Source organism: Carex rostrata, chromosome 6 (genome assembly GCF_964058835.1).
Source record: "Carex rostrata chromosome 6, lpCarRost1.2, whole genome shotgun sequence".
In the NCBI taxonomy this organism is placed as follows: Eukaryota; Viridiplantae; Streptophyta; class Magnoliopsida; order Poales; family Cyperaceae; genus Carex; species Carex rostrata.
The window spans coordinates 12,668,966-12,693,607 of record NC_135923.1 but is presented as its reverse complement, the minus strand read 5'-3'; the positions used below and the strand labels follow the sequence as shown (position 1 = coordinate 12,693,607).

The 24,642-nt window shown below is 33.1% G+C and overlaps 1 protein-coding gene across 1 annotated transcript; it reads left to right on the top strand.

The window, feature by feature from the left end:
- Positions 1 to 22,616: 22,616 nt before the first annotated feature.
- Positions 22,617 to 23,958, top strand: LOC144555760 (nudix hydrolase 17, mitochondrial-like). The gene is made up of 3 exons (XM_078304181.1): positions 22,617 to 22,827; positions 22,919 to 23,030; positions 23,149 to 23,958. Exons 1-3 carry the CDS (start codon positions 22,754 to 22,756, stop codon positions 23,473 to 23,475), a joined length of 513 nt encoding a protein of 170 aa, XP_078160307.1. The 5' UTR covers positions 22,617 to 22,753; the 3' UTR covers positions 23,476 to 23,958.
- The last annotated feature ends 684 nt before the right edge of the window (positions 23,959 to 24,642 follow it).

The window sequence follows — 24,642 nt, the reverse complement described above, 5'->3', positions numbered from 1 at the left end:
ATCACCATCGGCTCAGATATTAATGACCACTAGAAAATTATGATCTGCCAACACCAACTCAAACAAAATAGATGTTGCAAGACACTGTTGCAATCGGCTATTGAAATTCATTAAACATCGTCAATCACATTTTCAGTCGGTGGCGAAATGAAAGCGATGGCGTTGGGTTCGTCAAACCCGATGGCCAAACGTGCGCTGCCGATGATATATTGATTAATACCATCGGTTTTGAGCCAATAGCATATGTATGTACATTTTCAATTGGGGCAATAAGCAACGGATCAGAATCCAATAGTGCAACGCGATTTCAGCCGATAGTGAAGTATTTTTCTCTAGTGGTAAGATACTCATATTACTCGTTTTATTTGGAGATTGATCAATATACTCGAAAAAGAAGAGGCAATGCATAGATGAATAATGATCGTGCGTAATAGATGAATAATGACCCTGCGTATTAGAACAAAGGAATAGTGGAAGGGAAGAAAATAAAACACTCTCTTAACCGGGCCTGATTAGAGAAGTTTACTTGCTTTAGAATTAAAAAAAAATGAGAGAAGACGGAGGGAACAGAGAGGTGAACTGTGTATAGAAAATTACTGATTTATTTCACCTCCAATTCAGAATGCAGAGGAGGTGAACTCGCTTTTTACGGATGTAAACGGATCGGATATTATCCAATTTAATCTGGATGCGAATCCAGAAAATTACTTAAATTTTTCGATCCGTATTAGTAATTTTTTTTTTTATTGGAATATGTATTAGTAATTTATTTTTAATTATCTTAATTATATTCATATCCAATCCGTATCCATCAGATATCCGATCCGTATCCATAGCGTTTTAATATCCAATCCATATTTGTATCTGTATCCGAAAAATTATAAAATATAAGGATACAATTTGACCACTATCTGATCTGTATATGGCCGTTTACACTCCTACTTCCTTCACCTTCCATTACACACTCTTTGTGTGTATATAAGTCAAGTGTAAACTATTTTTTCATATAAGAGGTTTCCGTTTGATGCGAATAAGATTGTATTTTTATCCCGTTTGAGATGTATTACGAACTGAAATAAAATGGAGAGTAGTAGTAAAATTTTGTAAATTAATATTATTAAATGTGCTTGAAAATGAAATAAAATAGACAATTTTTTCACATTATTTATTTTTCATTTTTTTGCGACAAAACGCTAAAACAATAGGAACTAATCCTAAAAGAAATATTTGTAATACTTAGTAATTGGATTCTTTATTTTCTCACATATTTTACGGGTTCATACAGAAACTATTTTATTACCTTTTTTCAGTTGACTTCAGCTATGATAGACTCCGAGAACACTAAGATGATAATTGGATCATTGTAAAATAGATCTCAAAATTTCATTCGAATAAAACTACTGCGTAGGTCGTAGGATTGCCGTTAGCAACTCATGTAAAACCCACTGTCATCAAATTTTATGGTATTTTACGAAGGATGCTAGTAGTTATAGTTTTTGAAGAAAATATAAATTTGAAAGGACAAAAATGAAAAAAAAAAATATATATATTTATAGGAGAGCCTCTGTCCCCTTTCTGTTGAGCTTAGCTGAAGCTCCCATTTTTTAAAACGTTAAAACATTCAAAATATATAAACAGAGGCTGCAGGTTTATATTTTGGTAAAGATATTGACGGAGCTGTTTTGACTTCATGCAACACAAGTCATATATGATTTTATTTAATTAGTGTATTGTATGAACCAAAACAACGTTGTTAATATATTTGCCTTATATTTAAAAAGCTTTTCATCCAAAATAATTTTCATAGACGGTTGCGGAAAACGTAGCTCAATTTGATTGTACTTAATTTTAGGAATTAGGACAGTTAGAAGGGTTGGTTGAACTTATAGTTTAAGCGTGCTGATCATGATTCAATCTTTTCTTCCCGTTTTTTTATTCAATTTAATTGTACTTAATTTTTATTCAAACCTTCTGGTCACTCAATTTCATATTTTATGGAATCAAATTAACAATCAATTGCCTGTTGTTTTCATCAACCACTTCCATTGCTGATCTAGCATCATTGATATCTTAAAGGTCTACATTGGACTGTACAGTGCTTGAAAGTGACATGCCTTTTCTTTATGGAGGCAAATATTCAATCTTCTGTATGAATAAATATGAAACAGCGAAAACCCAAGCATTTAATTGATTAGTATGATGACGTGGAGTAACTTTCAACAGATATATATTAATCATTTCACTGGGTTGCTCCAATGTCATATTCATCTATGACAATTTGCCATAATGATATAGTCTTTTTCTTTGAGGTGATTCACAAGTGGCCCTTTATTAGCCATTGAATTTTGTGTTCTTCAACAAGAGATGATTGGTAAAGTGTGAATTGTGATACAGCAATATCAATCACATAATTAATTAATGCACTACGTTTCATACTGGGGTCAAGACCTTCTGGTTAAACGGAACCTCCTATTACAAAAAATATGATTACTCACCTGACTATTATGTCCACACATTACCAACACATGATGGTGATAAATTTCCTTTCTGAGAAAAATATGAATCGGCAGTTCACCTCTTCCTGTGTTAAGTTGACCGAGACAACAAAATAAATATCAAATATAACACAATAATAATTTAGGGTTAATATATACCAACTACCAAGTCATGGAGTCTCAGCCGAATAAGTCATAATGCGTACTATATATCAGTGTATATCATATTTTTCCAATCCAACAGGTACCATATAAATGTCAAATTAAAAATATGATAGATAATGGATGAAAAAAAATATTGTTGTGCACATGCTCAATAGAACTATTATTATTAATTCCTCCATTAATTCCAACAAAATGCAGAGATATCGATCCAACGCTTTCGTTGAATTGATATCCTATGAGTGCCCGCAATAGCTGAGCCTTTTCTTTTATGAGGAATTAGTTTCATGGTTTAATTAATAAGGAGATAAATAGAACAGTATTATTTCTAATTCCATCAAAACCGCACAGATCTCCATTCAAAGATTTTTGTTTAACAGGTGTTCTATGGGCGCCCGCAAGGCCGCAATGTCTGGCTTTCTATTGCACAGGCTCTTCTAGAATAAAAAGAATTATGAAGAAATGGTATTGGCTTACCATTTACCTGCGTCAAGTCAACTGATAGCATACGACAGTTTTTATTTTGTGAGAAAAAGCATACGACAGTTAATAAATGTATCCTTCTTAACATAAAGATACATCACTTTCATGATATTGGTGCGTCATATTTCCTTCTTTATTAACTTAAGATACTTTTTATGTCTAAAATATTTTTTAAATAATATTACCCTTTTGTGTTTTTCTACAAAATTCTCACACGATATGTATCAATTTATTCTCTACTATATATGTCCCTTTTTTATTATTTGGAAAGGCTTGGTAGAAGCTATCAACTCAAAGCTATTATACATGTCTTTAGTGTATTAAAAATTCTCACCCAATATATCAATTTATTCTCTATTATAAATGCAAATTAATGTTCAAAATTTTATATCTTATTTTGTGAGCAAAGTAAAGAAATCCAAATTTATACCAATTTCCAATAGAGCAGACTTTAATTTAGATAAGAACAGGACGACTGAACTAGATTGGATTTTCTGATTTTCTGGTTTGCGACAAGTCCAGTTAGCGAAATCCAAACTTTTCCATACTGTTAGCATGGAGAGTAAATGTGTATGATTGAAAGACATGTTAACAGCTGACATGTGTACAAAATTAAAATTATTATCCCTCTGCCCTCTCTGCTATCTAGACAGCGATATTATTTTGGCGCCACAACACAAGTACATAAATTTCAACATCTTTACTATTGGTCGGCTCACCTAGTCGTTTTCATTTCATTTTAAAACTGTAGTTAAATTGTGGTGATAAAATTTGGTTGGCTGGTGCAGATCTAACCATCAGTCTTCCCGATTATTTTATTAATAGAAAATAAAAATAAAAAAATATCGTGAAAGAGAATCGTTTTGGTGAACAATTGAAATCTAGAAAAACGGGGATGGTTTATTCAGTCTAGTTACAATGTCTGGACAGGATAAATTTATCCAATGGTAACAGTAGAATCAAAAGGCACCTTTCAATCAGCGATTTTCAAAATGATTAATAAATAGTAAAAAATTCCAAAAAAAATATAAAATTTGGTCTCCAAACACATATTAATATGGAGAACAAGATGAACAGTTTGGATCGGTAATTTGGACTATGAATCACGTGATTTATAGTCCAATGCACAAAAATGTCTATGCATTGCAATGTATGGTAGCCTTACTCTCTTTCTCTCTCTCTCTCTCTCTCTATATATATATATATATATATAGTAAGGCTACCATGCTTAATTTGCAAATTAAAGTGGGTGTTTTAATTTGCGCTCATATCTCTACTTTCAAAGTTCAAAACGTTGATCCGAACCGTTCAAGTTGATATCCATGTTAAATTGTGCTTGGAGACCAAATTTTATATTTTTTGAAAACTTTTTAATACTTTTTTAGAATTTTTGAAAATTATTATTTTTTAGAAAATTCTGTCCCAACTTGAACGGTTCGGATCGACGTTTTGAACTTTAAAACTAAAGATAAGAGCACAAATTAATACACCCACTTTAATTTGAAAAACATAACAGCCTTACTATATATATATATATAGAGAGAGAGAGAGAGAGAGAGAGAGTGACTAATGTGCATTCGTATGCATATGGGCCGATATGCATACGGTCCAAATTTGAAATTTCAAAATCCAAAACGTCGATCCGAACCGTTCATCTTGTTCTCCATATTAATATGTACTTGGAGACTAAATTTTACATTTTTATGAATTTTTTACTATTTATTAAAACACTTTGAAAATTGCTGATCCAACGGTGGCTTAACAAAACAATAAAATTAGCAACCACCGTTGGATCAGCAATTTTCAAAGTGCCTTAATGAATAGTAAAAAATTCAGAAAAATGTAAAATTTGGTCTCTGTTCGCACAGAATATATGCTACAAAGTTTCAGTATAGCAAGCTATACCTTTTAATCCTTTGTTATACTCTGTCAAATCAGATAGCAAGTGCACTATCCTATCGATGAGTATGCTCAGGTATCGATCCACAGGGACGAAAGAAAATGACCGGACTCGTCTTAAAATTACTTGAGATTCTAGAAGTGAGAAAAATTGGTTTGATTTAATCCTAACAATTCTACTGATTTATGACAAGTTTAAAAGACAATAAAAAGAATTAAAGTTGTTTTCAAATGATAAAAAGGCGTTTCCAGGGTTCAGATTTCATTTCTGTTCAGTCCCGAGGCATACGGCCCGTATGGGAATCCATACGGCCCGTAGGGGACCCCGAGTTAATGCTGCAGCTACTGTTTTCTGTGTTGATACTAATGTTTAGGGTTTCTATCGACCAGATCTAGATACCTAACCTCAACTTTCGCATTTTGGCCTAGTACCCGATTACCGGACTCAAATACTTCCCTCTTAGATGCGTTAAACCTCAACTTTCGCATTTTGGCCTAATTTATCTAAGTTACTTGTTGGTTTACTAAAAGTATCCAAGGACTTTCGCCTCAAGGAAAGTTTCACCTTTCAGGTACTCCTTGGTTTAACCCTACTTCATATACTTTATTCGGTTGGATTAAATGTCATAGACTTGGCTCCTAACACTTAGATGTGCGCATTCATCTAACGGGATGACTAATCAATTCAAGCAAGCACAAATAAAGCAATCAAAATACTACTCAACAAAGTAAAAACAAAGCATTCAACACAAAATCCAAGTAACATGCAAACAAAACCAAACTAGAAACTACATCTTAACCCTAGAAACAAAGTAAATTAGCTACTCATGTTCATAAGATAACACAAATAACAGAAAATAAAAGAGTTCATGACAAAACAGTGGAGAAATCCGAAGATCCATTGCAAACTCGCGTTTTTCACTTCTCTTCCTCTCCTCCTCCTCTTGTCTTTTGCTCCAAGAAAGCTTGTCCAAGTTCCAGTGGTGAATCTCCCTTTTTTTGGTAAGGAAATATCTCATTTAATGCCCCAGATCGCGTCTCCAGAGGCTTCCTTTTCGGCCTCCTTAAATTAAGCTGATTTCAGATTCCAGCTGGATTTTCCGAATCTGCGCCCTACGGGCCGTAGGGGACCCCGTACGGGCCGTATGGGACCCCGTACGGGCCGTATGGGACCCCGTACGGGCCGTAGGGGACCCCGTACGGGCCGTATGCCTGTGCTTTGTCTTGGAGACTTTGTGCCTCTGTTGTGGAACCTTCTGTGCAGTTGGGTAGATCTTGTACGAGCCGTACAAAATGTCATACGGGCCGTACGAAAAGTAGTCAGATCCAGTTTTTCGCCCTCTTTCCTGCAAAATACCAAACAAAGCATAGCAGTACCACATTTCATCGAAATATAAGTAAAAAGTCCACATTTATAGGCTTTAAAGCACAGGTTTCAGTGTAAATCAGGGCTGTAATTTAGATATAATATGGAGATATCAGTCTCCAAGCACATATTAATATGGAGAACAAGATGAACGGTTCGGATTGACGTTTTGGATTTTGAAATTTCAAATTTGGACCATATGCATATCGGCCCATATGCATACGAATGCACATTAGTCACTCTCTCTCACTCTCTATATATGAGGAGGGTTCAAATGCACTATCATTTTGGTGCTCCAATATGCTCCATATACTTTATCTCCATTTTCAAAGTCCGAACAGTCGATCCAAACCGCTCAACATGATCTTCATAATAAGATATGCTTAGAGACCAAATTTTATATTTTTAGAATTATTTTATTATTTTTTAGATAGGTAAAATATGACTTTATCGGATGGTCGAGAATCTCCTTAAAAAAGTGATTTTGTATCTATCTTAAAAAATAGTAAAAAAAAAATATCTAAAAAATATAAAATTTGGTCTCCAAACATATTTTATTATGAAGATCATGTTGAGTGGTTCGGATTGACTATTCGGACTTTGAAAATGAAGGTAAAAGATGTAGTCTATGTGGAGCATATTGCAGCACCAAAATGATGGTGTACTTGAACCCTCCTCTATATATATATATAGAGTGACTAATGTGCATTCGTATGCATATGGTCCGATATGCATACGGTCCAAATTTGAAATTTCAAAATCCAAAACGCCAATCCGAACCGTTCATCTTGTTCTCCATATTAATATGTGTTTGGAGACCAAGTTTCACATTTTTCTGAATTTGTTTACTATTTATTAAACCACTTTGAAAATTGCTGATCCAACGGTGGCTTAACAAAACAGTAAAATTAGCAACAACCGTTGGATCAGCAATTTTCAAAGTGGCTTAATAAATAGCTATGTTGCATGGATACGGGTACAGGTATTGTGTCGGATACGATACGGGTACGGCGATACGGTAATTCTCAAAATTCAAGGACACGACTCGCCTATTATATTATATAATTAATTTAATAATACTTGTATTATATAATTAAATATCAAAAATTCTGAATATACATTAAATATAAACACTAGTAGATTATAACGTCAAAGGTAAAGTATTCCAGTGTTTAGTGACTTTGGCGGTTTCAGCAGCAACCCGAGTTCGAATCCTCCTTGTCGCAAGAAAAAATCAATTTTTGACGCGGTTCATAGCAGGCTGGGTGCACCAGGAGCAACAACCTAGCTAGGTGGACCACAGCAGGCGCGGTGCACAGGGAGCAGCTATGGACCAGGCCGTGTCAGATCGGTGTCCAGGTCGTATCCAGACGAGTTAAAGCGTGCCGGAGACCATATCAAAGGACTAAGGATACACCACGTAAGGCGACGCGCCAGCTGGCTTGTCTGATACGTATTGTGGCCGTGTTGGCGGCGTTTCGGTGTCGAATACGTGTCGGACACTAGTAAGATGGGTTTCTAGGAGTGTCAGGGTAACATAGATAAATAGTAAAAAAGTTCAGAAAAATGTAAAATTTGGTCTCCAAGCACATATTAATATGGAGAACAAGATAAACGATTCGGATCGACGTTTTGGATTTTGAAATTTTAAATTTGGACCGTATGCATATCGGTCCATATGCATACGAATGCACATTATTCACTCTCTCTCTCTCTATATATATATAGAGAGAGAGGAGGGATCAAGTTACAATAATTTTTGAGTTACAACAAGTTACCACAACCATTTTCTACATTTTCAAAGTCCAAATCGTCGATCCAAACCATTCAACATGATCTCCATAATAAAATGTGCTTCTAGATCAAATTTTATATTTTTTGGAATTTTTTTACTATTTATTAAGATGGGTACAAAATTCAATGGTCTGAATTTGACTAGTTTTTGTACCCATCTTAATAAATAGTAAAAAAATTCCAAAAAATGTAAAATTTGGTCTCCAAGCACATTTTATTGTATAGATCACATCTAACGGTTTGGATCGACGATTTGGACTTTGAAAATGTAGAAAATGCTTGTTGTGAGCCATGGAGTAAAACACGTTTGTACTCCATGTCATATTTTCATTTTGAAAATCCAAACAACCGATTCGAACCTTTCAACATGTTCTCTATATTGAAGTGTGCTTGGAGACTAAATTTTATATTTTTTTGAATTTTTTTACTATTCATTAAGCCACTTTGAAAATCGTTGTTTTACAGAAATTTCTGGACCATCGGAACAGTGATTTTCAAAGTGGCTTAATAAATAGTAAAAAACTTCCAAAAAATGTAAAATTTGGTCTCCAAGCACATTTCAATATAGAGATCGTGTTGAGAATTTCGAATTTGTCGTTTGGATTTTCAAAATAGAAATATAGTGCCATGAAGCAAAAACTTGTTTTACTCCATGGCTCATTTTAGCCCAACTCTCTATATATATATAGAGTAAAGCTAGGGTGTGATATGCTCACCAAGAGAGTTTGGTGAGCACAACTCCAAAAGTATATCGGATCGACTGCAAATATCGAATCCAAACCGTTGAAATCCATGCACTTTATGAGTGATGGGCTATGGTACATTGCAATGCATAGGCACTCTTGTGCATTGGACCATAAATCATCGATTCAAAGTCCAAATGACCGATCCAAACCGTTCATCTTGTTCTCCATATTAATATGTGCTTAGAGACCAAATTTTATATTTTTTGGAATTTTTTTACTATTTATTAAGCCACTTTGAAAATCGCTGATCCGGTGGTCTAGAAATTTTTACTGGTTTTTATTGTTCCCCCAGATTTTCAATAAATCTATAAAAATAGTAAAAAAAATTCCAAAAAATGTAAAATTTGGTCTCCAAGCACATATTAATATGGAGAACAAAATGAATGGCTTGGATCGATCATTTGGACTTTAAATCGGTGATTTATGGTCCAATACACAAGGGTGCCTATGTATTGCAATGCACCTTAGCCCATCTCTCTCTCTCTATATATATATATATATATGAATGCATAGGCATTTTTGTACATTGGACTATAAATCACTGGATTCAAAGAACAAATAACCGATCCAAACCGTTCATCTTGTTCTCAATATTATAATATGTGTTTGGAGACCAAATTTTATATTTTTTGGAAATCTTTTACTATTTTCCTAGATTTATTGAAAATCGATGTTTTTTATGGTTTAGATTTTTATGAAAAACAATGATTTTCAATAAATCACAAAAAATTCCAAAAAAATATTAAATTTTGGTCTCCGAACATATATTATATATGGAGAGAGTAAGGCGACCATACATTGCAATGCATATGCATTTTTGTGCATTGGACTATAAATTACCGGATTCAAAGTCCAAATAACCGATCCAAACCATTCGTCTTGTTCTCCATATTATTATGTGTTTGGAGATGAAAATTTAATATTTTTTTTTTGAAATGTGTTTACTATTTATTATGCCACTTTGAAAATCGCTAATCCAACGGTAACAGTAAAATCAAAAGACACCGTTGGATTAGCAATTTTCAAAGTGGCTTAATAAATAGTAAAAAAATTTCAAAAAATGTAAAATTTGGTCTCCAAGCACATGTTAATATGGAGAACAAGATGAACAGTTTGGATCGGTTATTTGGACTTTGAATCTGGTGATTTATAGTCCAATGCACAAAAATGCATATGCATTGCAATGTATGGTAGCATTACTCTCTATATATATATATAGAGAGAGAGAGAGAGGGGGGGGGGATCCAATTACACCTTTTTTTGATGACACCGGATTACACTCTATGTTTACAAAGTGCAAACAGTCGATCCAAACTGTTCAACTTGATGGATATGTTAAAATGTGCTTGCAGATCAAATTTTATATTTTTCTGAATTTCTTTACTATTTATTAAGATGGGTACAAAAATTCAATGGTCTGAATATAGCGATTTTGTTAAATACTTAATAAATAGTAAAAAAGTTTCCAAAAATGTAAAATTTGATCTGCAAGCACATTTTAACATATCCATTATGTTGAACGGTTTGGATCGACTGTTTAGAATTTAAAAATTTAGAAAATGAAGAGTGTAATTCAGTGTCACAAAAAAGGGTGTAATTGGATCCCTCATCATATATATATATATATATATGAGGAGGGATTGGATGACATCATTTTTTGGTGACATTGAATAACATCGTGTATTTTTAAAGTTTTTAAAGTCCAAACAGTCGATCCAAACCGTTCAACATAATGGATATGTTAAAATGTGTTTGCAGATCAAATTTTACATTTTTTGGAATTTTTTTACTATTTATTAAGTATTTAACAAAACCGCTATATTCAGACTGTTCGATTTTTGTCCCCATCTTAATAAATAGTAAAAAAATTCAGAAAAATGTAAAATTTGATTTGCAAGCACATTTTAACATATCCATCAAGTTGAACGGTTTGGATCAACTGTTTGGACTTTAAAAATACACGGTGTCATCTGATCCCTCCTATATATATAGAGAGAGAGAGGGAGAGGTTGGCTACTCTACTTACATAATCATATGTGGTTATATGCTTATAAATAATTTTTTTGTTTTCAAAATCCAAAAAGTCGATCTGAACCATTAGATGTGATCTCTATATTGAAATGTGCTTGGAGACCAAATTTTACATTTTTCTGAATTTTTTTACTATTTATTAAACCACTTTGAAAATCGCTCATTCAACGGTGGTTTCTGATTTTACTATTTTGTTAAGCGACCGTTGAATGAGCGATTTTCAAAGTGGCTTAATAAATAGTAAAAAAATTCAGAAAAATATAAAATTTGGTCTCCAAGCACATTTCAATATAGAGATCACATCTAACGGTTCATATTGACTTTTTGGATTTTGAAAACAAAAAATTACTTATAAGCATATACCCTCATATGATTATGTAAGTAGCCAACCTCTATATATATATATAGAGAGAGAGAGAAAGAGAGAGAGAATGTCTAATTTGCTGCCGGCAGCACTTCGGCGAGGTGCTTACGGGGTCATATTAGCGTATTTGATGTTCAAACAACAAATCCAAACTGTTAGATGTTTAATCTATATTAAAATCTACTTGGAGACCAAATTTTACATTTTTTTGAAATTGTTTTACTATTTATTAAGCTGGTTTGAAAATCGTTGTTTTCAGTAAATTTCTGCAGCATTGAAAACAACGATTTTCAAACCAGCTTAATAAATAGTAAAGAAATTATAAAAAAATGTAAAATTTGGTCTCCAAGTAGATTTTAATATAGATTAAACATCTAACAGTTTGGATTTGTTGTTTGAACATCACATAATAAAATATAGCCCCGTAAGCACCTCAGTCGAAGTGCTTCCGGTAGCAAATTAGCCAGACTCTCTCTCTCTATATATATATATATAGAGGAGGGTTCAAATGCACCCAAATTTTTGTGCACCCAAATGCACCCTATCTTTCAAATCGTTTTTCTCCGTTTTCAAAGTCCGAATAGTCAATCCGAACCGTTAGATGCGATATATATATTAAGATGTACTTGGAGACCAAATTTTACATTTTTTGGAATTTTTTTACTATTTATTAAGCCACTTTGAAAATCGCTGATTTTACATTTTCTGGACCATTGGATCAGCGATTTTTCAAAGTGGCTTAATAAATAGTAAAAAAAATTCCAAAAAATGTAAAATTTGGTCTCCAAGCACATCTTAATATATATATCGCATCTAACAGTTCGGATTGACTATTTGGACTTTGAAAATGGAGAAAAAGAATAGGGTGCATTTGGGTGCATTTGAACCCTCCTCATATATATATATATATATGGTCCGGCTAATTTGTTGCCGACAACATTTCTATCGGCGGTGCTGCCGCATTTTATTTATTTTGTGATATCCAAACAACAAATCCAAACCGTTAGATGTTTAATCTATACTATAATCTACTTGGAGACCAAATTTTACATTTTTTGAAAATTTTTTACTATTTATTAAGCTGGTTTGAAAACCGCTGTTTTCAGTAAATTTCTGCAGCATTGAAAACAGCGGTTTTCAAACCAGCTTAATAAATAGTAAAAAATTCCAAAAAAATGTAAAATTTGGTCTCCAAGTAGATTATAGTATAGATTAAACATCTAACAGTTTGAATTTGTTGTTTGGATATCACAAAAATAAATAAAACGCGGCAGCACCGCCGGCAGAAATGTTGCCGACAGTAAATTAGCCACAGCCTATATATATATATATATATATATATATATATATATATATATATATATATACAGAGAGAGAGAGAGATGGGCTATGGTGCATTGCAATGCATAGGCACCCTTGTGCATTGGACCATAAATCATCGATTCAAAGTCCAAATGACCGATCCAAACCGTTCATCTTGTTCTCCATAGTAATATGTGCTTGGAGACCAAATTTTACATTTTTTGGAATTTGTTTACTATTTATTAAGCCACTTTGAAAATCGCTGATCTGATGGTCCAGAAATTTATACTGTTTTTTTTACTGTTCACCCAGATTTTCAATAAATCTAAAAATATAGTAAAAAAAATTCCAAAAATGTAAAATTTGGTCTCCAAGCACATATTAATATGGAGAATAAGATGAACGGTTTGGATCGGTCATTTGGACTTTGAATCAATGATTTATAGTCCAATGCACAAGGGGCCTATGCATTGCAATGCACCATAGCCCATCTCTCTCCCGAGATTTTTATTTTTACCCAAAAAATAAATAATTTTATTATAAATAACCACTTTTTTCGAAAAATTATATTTATGCCCAAACCGCATATATTCCTGGCGGGCCGAATTTTTAATTCGGACCGCATATATTCTTGGCGGTCCAAATCGAAATTTTTTTTTTTTTTCTCTTTTCTTTTCTTTTCTTTTCTTTTCTTTTCTTGTCTTTTCTTTTCTTTTCTTTTCTTTTCTTCCTTAAGCACTATAACTAAAATGCAAGTTATCAATAGTTATGCCAATACACCAATTATTAAGGTTAGGAACTTTAAACTTCGAAGTAGATAGGTAATTATAATAGGTTAGTTAGTTAAATAAAATGCGTTTAATTTATCACGAATAATTAGGGTGTTCTAGGATGAAACTTGGCAGTGTTGTTCTAGGATGTCGAGACTGTATGTCGGTAAATTTTCATGATTTTTGGAGATGTTTTGCTAAGGAAACCAGAGATGCAAAGTTGGACCCCGGATGAAACATTCATCGGTTGGGGCTATTTTTGCGAGCTTATATCTCCCATTCTGTTCGGAGATTCTGCATGAAACTTGGCAGTGCTACAATTAGCTTAAAAATTTTATTATTTATATAAAAATATGATTTTGATAAGTTTCTTCTGCGCATGCTTCGCGAAAAGCGCTTCTCTCCGCCGCTTCTTCTGCGCATGCTTCACGAAAAGGGGCGTAACTTTTGATCCGTCCGTCGGATCGGGCTGAAATTTTGACATGAGCTCCACAACCCCAAATCCAAGCTAACTTATTTTCCAGCCCGATCCGACCGTCGGATATAGATTTTTCGAATTTTCTTTACAATTTCAGAGTTTTTAGGGTTTTTTCGGGCTCAGATTCGCGATCCGAGCCTTCCTTCATGGACTTTTGGTATAGTCTTTATAATTTTAGAGTTTTTAGGGTCTTTTATGTATCTTTTATGTATGTATTTTCTGTTTTAGGGTTTGTATGATAACAATAAATGAGCAATTTGGATGATATTTTATTTAGTGAGTGTTATTTGTAAATTATGATGAATTATTTGATATCTTTGTTTTATATATAGTTAAGCAAAAATATATGAGCATTCCAGAACAAAAATTTTCATTTTTAGAATTTTCTATGATTTATAGTGAATTTTTGAAATTTATTTTTTAAAAAAAAAAAAAACATTAGTGTCGGCTATTTATTAAAAAGCCGACACTAATAAGTATTAGTGTCGGCTTTTTAATAAATAGCCGACACTAATAAGTATTAGTGTCGGCTTTTTAATAAATAGCCGACACTAAAAGTTAGTATTAGTGTCGGTCATTTACTAAACAGCCGACACTAATGCCTTACTTTTAGTGTCGGCTATTTACAAAGTATTAGTATCAGCCCGATTAGTGTCGCCTAATGTCCGACACTAATACCCATAAACAGCCGACACTAATTCCAAGTTCTCCACTAGTGTACTTTGAAGTTTAAAGTTCCTAACCTTAATAATTGGTGTATTGGCATAACTATTGATAACTTGCATTTTAGTTATAGTGCTTAAGGAAGAAAAGAAAAGAAAAAAAAAAAAAAAAAAAAAATTTCGATTCGGACCGCCAGGAATATATGCGGTTTGGGCATAAATATAATTTTTCGAAAAACGTGGTTATTTATAATAAAATTATTTATTTTTTGGGTAAAAATAAAAATCTCGGATCTCTCTCTCTCTCTCTCTTTATATATATATAGGAATATGCTAGCATGCTATGCATAGCATAGAGGGCTTCCATGCAACGGCTCAATATTCGACTTTTCAAAATTCTAATGGTCGATCCGAACCGTTCATCTTGTTCTCCATATTAATATGTGTTTGGAGACCAAATTTTACATTTTTTGGAAATTTTTTACTATTTTTTTAGATTTATTGAAAATCACTTTTTTCAGCAAATCTGGACCATAACAAAAACAACGATTTTCAATAAATCTAAAGAAATAGTAAAAAAATTCAAAAAAATGTAAAATTTGGTCTCCAAACACATATTAATATGGAGAACAAGATGAATGGTTCGGATCGACCATTAGGATTTTAAAAACTCGAAATCCGAGCCGTTGCACAGAGGCCCTCTATGCTATGAATAGCATGCTAGCATATTTAGTAATTGTTGGAAGTCAAGTCCAACAACTATTTAATACTTTTCTTATTACAACAACATATTTTCTCCATTCGCATTTCGAACTCATAACATCTTTAATAGAAACTATGTATCTTTACCACTAGACTAAATATTGATTCTCATCATAAGTATATTTTTCCTCCACGTGCATATGACAATTATCTTTAGCAGTTAATTTTTATATACCTGATTCTCATGAACATTCAGATAAACATTACGATTCTAGAAGAATGAGTACAAATCTAATTAGGCTTAAAAAAAAGGGAAACAATATAAGATAACATTAGAAATTGGTAAGTAATCAAACAGTATGTGCGAGGATAAAAAAATATATATATATTATTGAGAGTATACTGACAGAAACGTATTATTTTTTACAAATATTCATGACGATACTGTTGGCAAAAAAACACTTTTACTCTTCGCGAATACTATCATATTCTTGTAGATATCTTTATCTATCTAACATTTCTTTTAACATAAATAATTAGTTTTTAATATAATGGAAAAAATAATATTTTCTATTTTGAAAGCAACATGTTATTCCTAAAATTCTTCTATGAATATCTAATAGTTAGGTACGTGCTTTAATTTCCATTTTTTACTCAAAAATTCCAACAGAGAAAATCAGTCAAAATAAGCTTACCAGATTGAAAAATTGCGCATGTTGAGAAATTCTCATGCAACAGCGCAAGGAGATTTACTATTTTTTGTTTCCTTAATTTGACTGAACTTTTTTTGTGACGATTTTTATTACCACTTCCATAAAAAGAAAATAATTTTTTAAAACTTAAAAGAGACTCAACGTTGGAATTTTTCTTTCCAATTAAAAAAAAACAAACGAATCAAATAATTAGAGTCGGATGACTTTTATTCACGGATTGTGTTGGTACTGCGATATTTTCTATCTAGAATCAACCAAGAAGGCTAGTAAGTCATTATTCAAAGTAAGAAATAAATGTAATGTTGATCAGGGAGTTTTCATTAGTTTTTTTTTTCCAAAAAAAAAAAGGCATGCCCATTTCATTACTGAAATTTAGTGTTAAATACACAGATCCATTGTGAGCTTCCAGTAGGCTGAAGGTTTAGAGCATTACAAACCAATAACTAAGTAAAAGAGCATACATCAACCATACTTTGTAATTAGCAAGAGACGAAAAGAAAACTAAGTTTGATAATACTAAGCCACATAGTAATGGGCTAAGGTCATTTAATCTTATTTGACAAAAATGTGGGAAGAACTTCATCTTCACCAAATGACCGCATCAAAAGCCTCTCCCAGCTGATCTGTATCCTCCTCTGCACCAACTGCTTGGAACGGCACAATCTCATTTGGCATGTACTGATTAAGTGGGATGACATCTTCTATGATAGGAAGCCATGAATCAACATCATCCTTAACCTTCTTTTTCATATTCCCTGTCCAATAACATCATTCAGATTTAATAAGAAAAATTAAAGTTCTAGCAGATTTAATAGAACATGTAGTAAAGCATAGTTCATTCCTATGTTTCCATAGACTCCAACTAACAGCGCTAAGCACAATACAAAAATCGATTCGATCAATTGGAGACAAAGAAAAAGCAAATTTAATGAGACTATCCCAATCTGACTATGTTTGCATCACAGATTGATTTCTACCTAACCAAAACCAAACTTGTTGAGCTAATGTACATTGAATAAAAAGATAATCAATGGTTTCATTTTTCAAACAAAATTGACATTTGGGATCTCCAATCCAGTATTTGATGGCAATGTTGTCTTTTGTGAGGATTGTATTATGGGATGCCAAGGTTCTAAATAGCGATTATAGCGGCATAGCGGGGAGACAAAAAAAAGAAGCTATTGCGAATAGCGTAGCTATAGCGAAAGCTATCATACATAGCGATTTTTACTTTTCAAATTTTATATTTTATATTTATACTAATTATCAACATAATCAATATTGGAGAATTGAGGTAACAACTAAATGACAACTAATTTAAATCTATACTTTTTATCAATTACGCAAATAACAAGGGAAACAAAATCTAAAAAGTTACATTATTTAATAGTTCATACTTCATATAGTATTACATATTATAATAGATGAAGAGCAATTAATTTTATAGGTAAATGAAATCAATATACATATTTAAACATTATATATATATAATAATAATAATCAAAATCAGCTTTCAATTGAAATGAACGATAATAATTTTACAAATGAATACTATACGAAGAGCAATCAAAATGAAGAATTAATATTTGAATATTTCTCGATATAAAATGAAAGAATAAATCACAAATAAAAATAGAAGCACATAGTTTGGTTTAGCATACTTACTGTAGAAGACCATCTAGCATTAGAAATAAGAATAGAAGTACAAAAACCCATATAAATTGCCAAAAAAAGCCCATGTGCATAGCGGTAGCTATTGCGCGTCCTACATAGCGGTAATAGCGGTCAGCTATTATAGCTATAGCGGTCGTAGCTAAGTTAGCGCACTTTTATCTTATAGCTTAGCGTTTATGGTCCGGAAAAGCTATAGCTAGCTATTTAGAACACTATGGGATACTAACCACATAAAGACTCTAATTTTGGGGGGTATTGGTAAGTTCCACACTTCCACTATAACATTGAATCTTTAAGTTGCAGCCCACTAAAGTTAAGTATTTTATAAATTGAATGAGTTGAGAATCTCCCTGATGCTTCACATTTCCATTCAATTTTTTCATGAGAGGCCGTGAACGATGTTGAGTTGATAAGGTCCAGCAATTCAGTCCATTCCTGAAAATCTACCCCAACTAATGTAATCTTAAACTTAACTAGTCTACCCTGAGAGTTGATTACATCGGCTAATAGTATATTTGGGTTAGTACATTTAGTGAATAGAGTGTAATATCTAGTAGTCAGTGAACAGTTTTGGTACCATTAGTCAAGCTAAAATCTAAGTTGTGTGTTAACTCCAGGTTCATATGATACTCTTAATTCCCCTATGTGATTAATTTTCAGCAAAGCATTCCAGAAATCATATTTGAGAAGAGGACGATGTGCAACATACTTATATATAATTATACTTTTTCAAGTCCCTTCATAATCAGAATTTTTGAGTTTCCACCACCACATGAGAAGAGTTTTCATTAGTTATATAAAATGTTTTTTTCTTATTTGTTGGATACAATAAAAAATAAAGAGAAAAGGTAATGTCTCCCGGGCTACAGTCCCCCAAAAATCCCCGTGTATAAAAGTCTTCCTTTTTTAGCTTAGTTCTGACGCGTTTTTAACTGCCACAACTGCCATAATTTCAAGTATAATATGTATGTTTACAGAATTATATGTGTATGTTTATAGGATAATATGTGTATGTTTACAGGATAATGTGTATGTTCACAGAAGGTGGTCCCCAACAGCTGTCACGCGTTTTCAACAGCTTTCACGCATTTTTATGTTGACAGGATTTGTTGAATTAGTTTACAGGATTTAGTATTAATGTTTACAGAATTTAGTATTGATGTTTATATAATTAGTTGAAAATATCCGGAGATTTTTGAGGGACTGGAGTTGGGAGACTGTTAGCTGCTTCCAAAAATAAAATATGTCGGTACAAGTTGAGAGAAGTGGTGTTTATTTCAGACAAACGGTCTACATTAAATTTAAATATATACTTCTCTATTTACCCCATGAAAGTATCAAAACCTCCCAATTTGAAATAGATATGATTTTATTTATTTAAAACCGTGTGCTGCTGGAGCTGAACCCATGCATGCAGTTCGTGCGATCACCTACTTTTAGGCCCAAAACAAACTATTTGAATATCTTTTATCTGGCGGTATTAGGCACCTGCCACATAAGATTCGATCGGGAACAAAAACGGTCAAAATTTGTTGACCACCAAATAGTTTGAGAATTGCCATTAATTAAGGGTGTGTTTGCCATTGGTTAATTAGCAGCTGTGGAGAATTCTTCTCCTCGTTTTTCGTGACTGGCATGTTCATTCCATGTGCAATTTGCAAACACAATGTTAGAATAATATTAGAATAATATACAATGCATGTTAGAATAATTAATATACAAAAAGAAAACACAATGTTAGAATAATATACAATGCATGTTAGAATAGTATACAAGTTAGAATATATTTAAGTTCTAACATTAATAGTAGAATAATATACAAGTTCCTTTTCCCAGAACTATAAGCAAGATACTGCAATGGTTGCCTGTACATGAGGATACAGGAAATGATATAAATAAATATATATTTGCCAGTATATACTAATTAATTAAAATTAATATTAGCTATTTATTGAAGACATGTACTGCATCATGTCCCAATAGTATTGTAATCAAAACCTAAGGCTTATACAAGCATGCACCAACCAAATATATACCATGCAGCCACGTACGTAATCAAAATTAATTCGGCTGAACCGAATTAAAGTTCTGAGCAGAAATGAACAAAATTATCATTTTCACTGTGGTTGATGTGAACTTTATTAATTCGAAGCAAGTTCGCTCTAGATTCAACAGACTAAACTAATTCCAAGTTCCAACTGCCTGAGATATGATTGATATGGGATATTTTTTTGGTTCAATATAACTTTAGCAAATCGTATGATTGAAATCAAACTCTAAACAATATATATATACAAAAAGTTAAATTAACAAGAAGTAAATTCAAATCACATCACCATTTTCAAACTTTAAATTATATCTATGCAGGATAAAAAAAAAATCCCGTAGTTTATCTAGCAATTGTGGTAATCAAATATCACTATATCAATTATATTATGAACAAATATAATAGTAATTAGAAAGGCAATTAAAGAGAATTAAAATTATCCATGCATTAATATTTTATAAAAATATGTTAATATTAATGTGTAGTGTCAATATATATGCCTACCCTGAAAGCTATTATCCTGAGTAAATTTCGAAACTCCATTTTTTTCCTTCTTTGTCGCGCTCAGGCAGAAATAAATGGCAACGATCGATGTGGACAATCAAATTCCAAACACGTTTTGATTATTATTTTTCTCTAAAATAAAACGTAAAACTGGAACCAAACGGGCTCCAACTTGACACTTTTGTTTTGTTTGTTTGTTCTCGTGAAATCCAGGCACTTCCGTTGTCCTTTGAACATCTATTTGGAAATTGCGGATCTTGTGCACAGTTGGACTAATAATCATTTTTTTCTGTTCAAGAGTTGAGATCTTCTGCAGCATTAACTCAGTGCGATCTACTCTCTTATTAATTTGCAAGATATTCGAATAAAATTAACAATTATACATTTTTTTGGAGGTGAGATAATCAAGGCACTGTTACCGGAAGAGGATCCCAATTACTTCAATCATGCGAATTCCTGAAATTAATTAATTCCTTGTGTTCCCTTGCTGACTCAGCCCTAGTCTCTCTCGTGATTCACAATTACAGTGAGGCTGAGGTGGAGAACAGCAGAGAATTTATCATCCGATCCGTTTCTTAAATCTTAACAGTAACAGATTAAGACGGGACGGATCGGACCATCAAGATTGTTTCCATCAGTCAGCTCCCTTCCGTGTTGCGGTAGATGGTAGTGCGGTATTTTGGGGTTTTTGTTGTTTCTAGCTGTCAATACACGGCAGCGTCCAACGTTTATCATCTTTCCAAATTAAACTTTTCGAGGAGCTAGCCTTAAGGTCATGTTCGGCAACAAGGCTTTAGCCTCCTTAGAGTGGCTTTAGCTTTCTTAGTTGCTTAAGCTAGCCGAACAACAATTCCTTAGACAAGCTTAGAGCACATTTCTTAAGCTTCCTTAGAGCAAATTCTTAAGCCAAAAAAAACATAGGCTTAAGAAAAAGTGCCTCCTTAGAACCTTTCTTTAGCATCTTTATACACTTAAGCTTCATTACTCTAAGTCTTTGTTAGCCGAACATCTCCTCCTTAGCACAGCTTAAACTCTTAAGCTGCAACACTCTAATCTTCGTTGCCGAACATGACCTAAAAGATTTCAACTCTTTAGATTTATTATTTTTGAGTTAAATTCTAATAACTAGGGTGCTCTTTAAGCTCACCTGCCATCAAGTTTTTATGTGAGTTTAATTTCAAAATATATTAAAATAACTTTAATTAATGTTTCAAAACAGTTAAAATTGATTTACTTCAAGAGTAATGTGTTACATGTTAAATTTATAAGTTTTTGAATTTAATTTGGTGTGAAGTATTTTTTTTAAAAGCTATAAAGTCAAATAATCAAAAAAGAAAAACTATAAATTAATTTTAATACGTTTATTTGTTATCGTTTGATATGTGCTAAATTAGTTCGACAAACTATAAATTTGATTTTAACAATTTAGATTCTCTGTTTAAAGTAAATTTCATAAATTTTAAAACTAAGTTCACAAAGAACTTGATTAGGTTGAGAACACTTAATTCTAATATATACAATTATATGTAGAAATAAAATATTATCATATATAATTTTATAGCATAACAGGTACTAAATATTTCTTCTTCGCATTTGTTTGATTTTTTTTTTTTTTGTTCAATATCAATATGAATTAATGTCGATTTTATGTTTTGTTTATATTCGTAATTTTGTGAAATACAATACGAATAAAATACTGGATAAAGACGCACCTACCTTCTTGGCCGATATAGGCAGCAATAGCTCCGGACCCACCTGTTCCCTGCCTGATCTCCTCCCGGCAAGTTTAACCTTATCCATTGCATGCGCCAATGCTCCCGACGGACCCGACGAAACGAGCCGACTTCTCGCACAATATACAAATACACATACACTCCGAAGTCTTATTGAATGAGGTAGGATACTGATAAACCATAACCTGACAAAACGAAATCATTAATTTAATAATGAATTTTGTTTTTGATGGTAACAAAATTCATTATTAAATTTAATAATGAATTTTGACAGCCCCACCTGGACGGCAATCACTAGAGAAGAAAAGGTAATAAAAAATAAAGAAAGAAAAACGCGCCTAGGTGTCGCCGTCACCGCGGTTGTAGCGCCGTTAGCATTCCCCAAAAGAAAGCACAGCGAAAGGTCGGCTCCGCTTGCCAACGCGCTTTATCTCTAACGCCTCGCTCTTTTATGCATCTCTCGTTTCTCAAACTCTATATAACTGGCCCCATTTCATTCCAAGCTTTCAGAGCCCCATTAATTAGTTGCAACTTACAAAGTGAACCAATTCTCAAAACAGAAAGAAGTAACAAATTCGCAGAGTTCTTCTTGCTAATCTGCTCGTCTTTAGTCCTTTTCTTATTTCTAATTTTGGAGCCTATCTGTGCTGTTTGTTTTTTCCTTACATTTTCGTGCCCATCCGAACCCTTTTAGTCAGGAAGCGGAATTAGTTTATTTATAATCAACACCGTTCCCAGTTGATTAAGGGAAAGTAGCAAGTACGGTCGAAGAGGAAGCGATCCCTAGTTTTTAAAAGAGATTGTCATTCAAAGTTAGAGAGAGAGAAAATGGTTTGCATGGTATCTCGTCAAGGCAGAGAGCTCCAGAGGAAAACCAAGTCTGGCGGCAGGCTTGTTGTCGGGTCAGTACTCAACACCTACTTATAACCGTTAAAATTCATTCCCAATTTGTAGAATTTGAGCATATATTGATTGGATTTTATTTGATAACAGGTGTATCCCTTACAAGCTCAAAGAAGGAGAGCCAATTGGTAGCCGCATTGATGAAACCATCGAGGTGCTTGTTATCAGCTCACAAAAGGGGCATGGCATGATGTTTCCTAAGGTAAAAAAAATCTCCACATTTTACTCCAAATAAAAATAAAACTGAATTGCTTCTTAATTGACTTATATTGATTGATTATCAAATTTATCTAATTACAATTGTTATTGTTAATCAACAGGGAGGATGGGAAGAGGATGAAACAATAGACCAAGCGGTTGCCCGTGAAGCAATCGAAGAAGCCGGTGTCCGTGGAATCCTACAAGCACGACTTGGCTGTTGGAATTACATCAGCAAACGGTACAATATTGTTTACGAGGGAGTGATGTATGCACTCAATGTCACAAACGAACTGCCTATGTGGCCCGAGATGAATGTGAGGAACAGGAAGTGGGTCTCGGTGGCCGAGGCAAGGGAAGGTTGCCAGCACAAATGGATGACAGACGCACTCGACAGGCTTGTGTCGCAGCTCAGTATGCGGTGTATGCAAGAGACGGCTATGGCGTAGGTGATCTGTTCGGTCAATTTGTTGATTGTTGACAGTTTTAGAGTGTTGTTTAACTACTTGCTGTAACTCTTCATGAGAATGGAGGCATGTGAGATGTTTCCCGTCGAGAATTGGAAGGTCGGGTGATTTCAAAGTGTTTAGCTGCAAGTTGAGTTGCAGCATCTGATCTTTCTTGAAAGCAATTGGGAAAGCCGGAAAGAACAGGAACAGGAACCACCTAAAAGGTTCGTCGAAAGAAGGGAAAATAAGTCTTGAGCAAGTTTGTAGTTGTGATAAATTGAAGCTCCTCAGCCTGCTCAAGAAGGGATATTGACCAAGTAGAAAACAGGATGTAGATATGTGTTAGTTAACATTGGAATAATTCAGCTGTAATCTTATCTGTTAGCAATTGTTGTATTTTTTCCATTCTTCAATTGACCGAATTGTTCCATAATTTTTTTCTTTTTGTGCACTTTCGATTTTAATGGATGAGCAATTCTTTGATTAGATGCGTAACAGAGAATTTTTCGTTGCAAAATTCTTACTTGTGATATTTGGATGGAACGAGACTAGACAGAGAAGAATGTGGATGAAACATAAAAAAAAAAAAAAAAAAATCTGAATATTCAAATTCTGAAAATCGAAAGGCCTTTTTTCCGATTCAAAAGCTAAAGGAAGTATATTCGAGTATTTTCACTGCCGGTGCTTCTCCATAATTATGCGTCCCATTAAGTCTAGTTCGATTTTCGATTAAAAATAAATTTTACGAGAATCATGACTAAGCTTCGAATCCAAAATGGAAATATATGTGGGCATTGTTTGCACAGAGCACAGGGTAAATAATGTGGTCGGAAATTATGCTCATATCATTCTCAACATGAATTGACCTTTTTGTTCTTTTTGAGAAAATATCCATTTGATCCTATTTGTAATAGGGGTGTACGATACGGTAGGTTGGAACTATTTTCATATTCATATTCGTTAATAATTGATCTTATCTCTACTCTATTTATACCCGTTAAGAATTTTCCTTACTCTATTCATACCCGTTAAGATTAGCGAGTAAGAAAACTGTAGTGGACGAATAACAAATAATACAAATATAATAGTTTTATTATTTTTACAAATAAATTATCAAAACTTATCATGTCATACATATGCAATTAAAATATAAATATACAATTAATT

What these genes read in the sequence shown, in the direction of transcription:
- LOC144555760 (XM_078304181.1), top strand. Translation starts at nt 22,754, where the DNA reads ATGGTTTGCATGGTATCTCGTCAAGGCAGAGAGCTCCAGAGGAAAACC. An exon ending in GGCGGCAGGCTTGTTGTCGG is followed by an intron (nt 22,828 to 22,918) that starts GTCAGTACTCAA and finishes ATTTGATAACAG; the next exon opens with GTGTATCCCTTACAAGCTCA. An exon ending in ATGGCATGATGTTTCCTAAG is followed by an intron (nt 23,031 to 23,148) that starts GTAAAAAAAATC and finishes GTTAATCAACAG; the next exon opens with GGAGGATGGGAAGAGGATGA.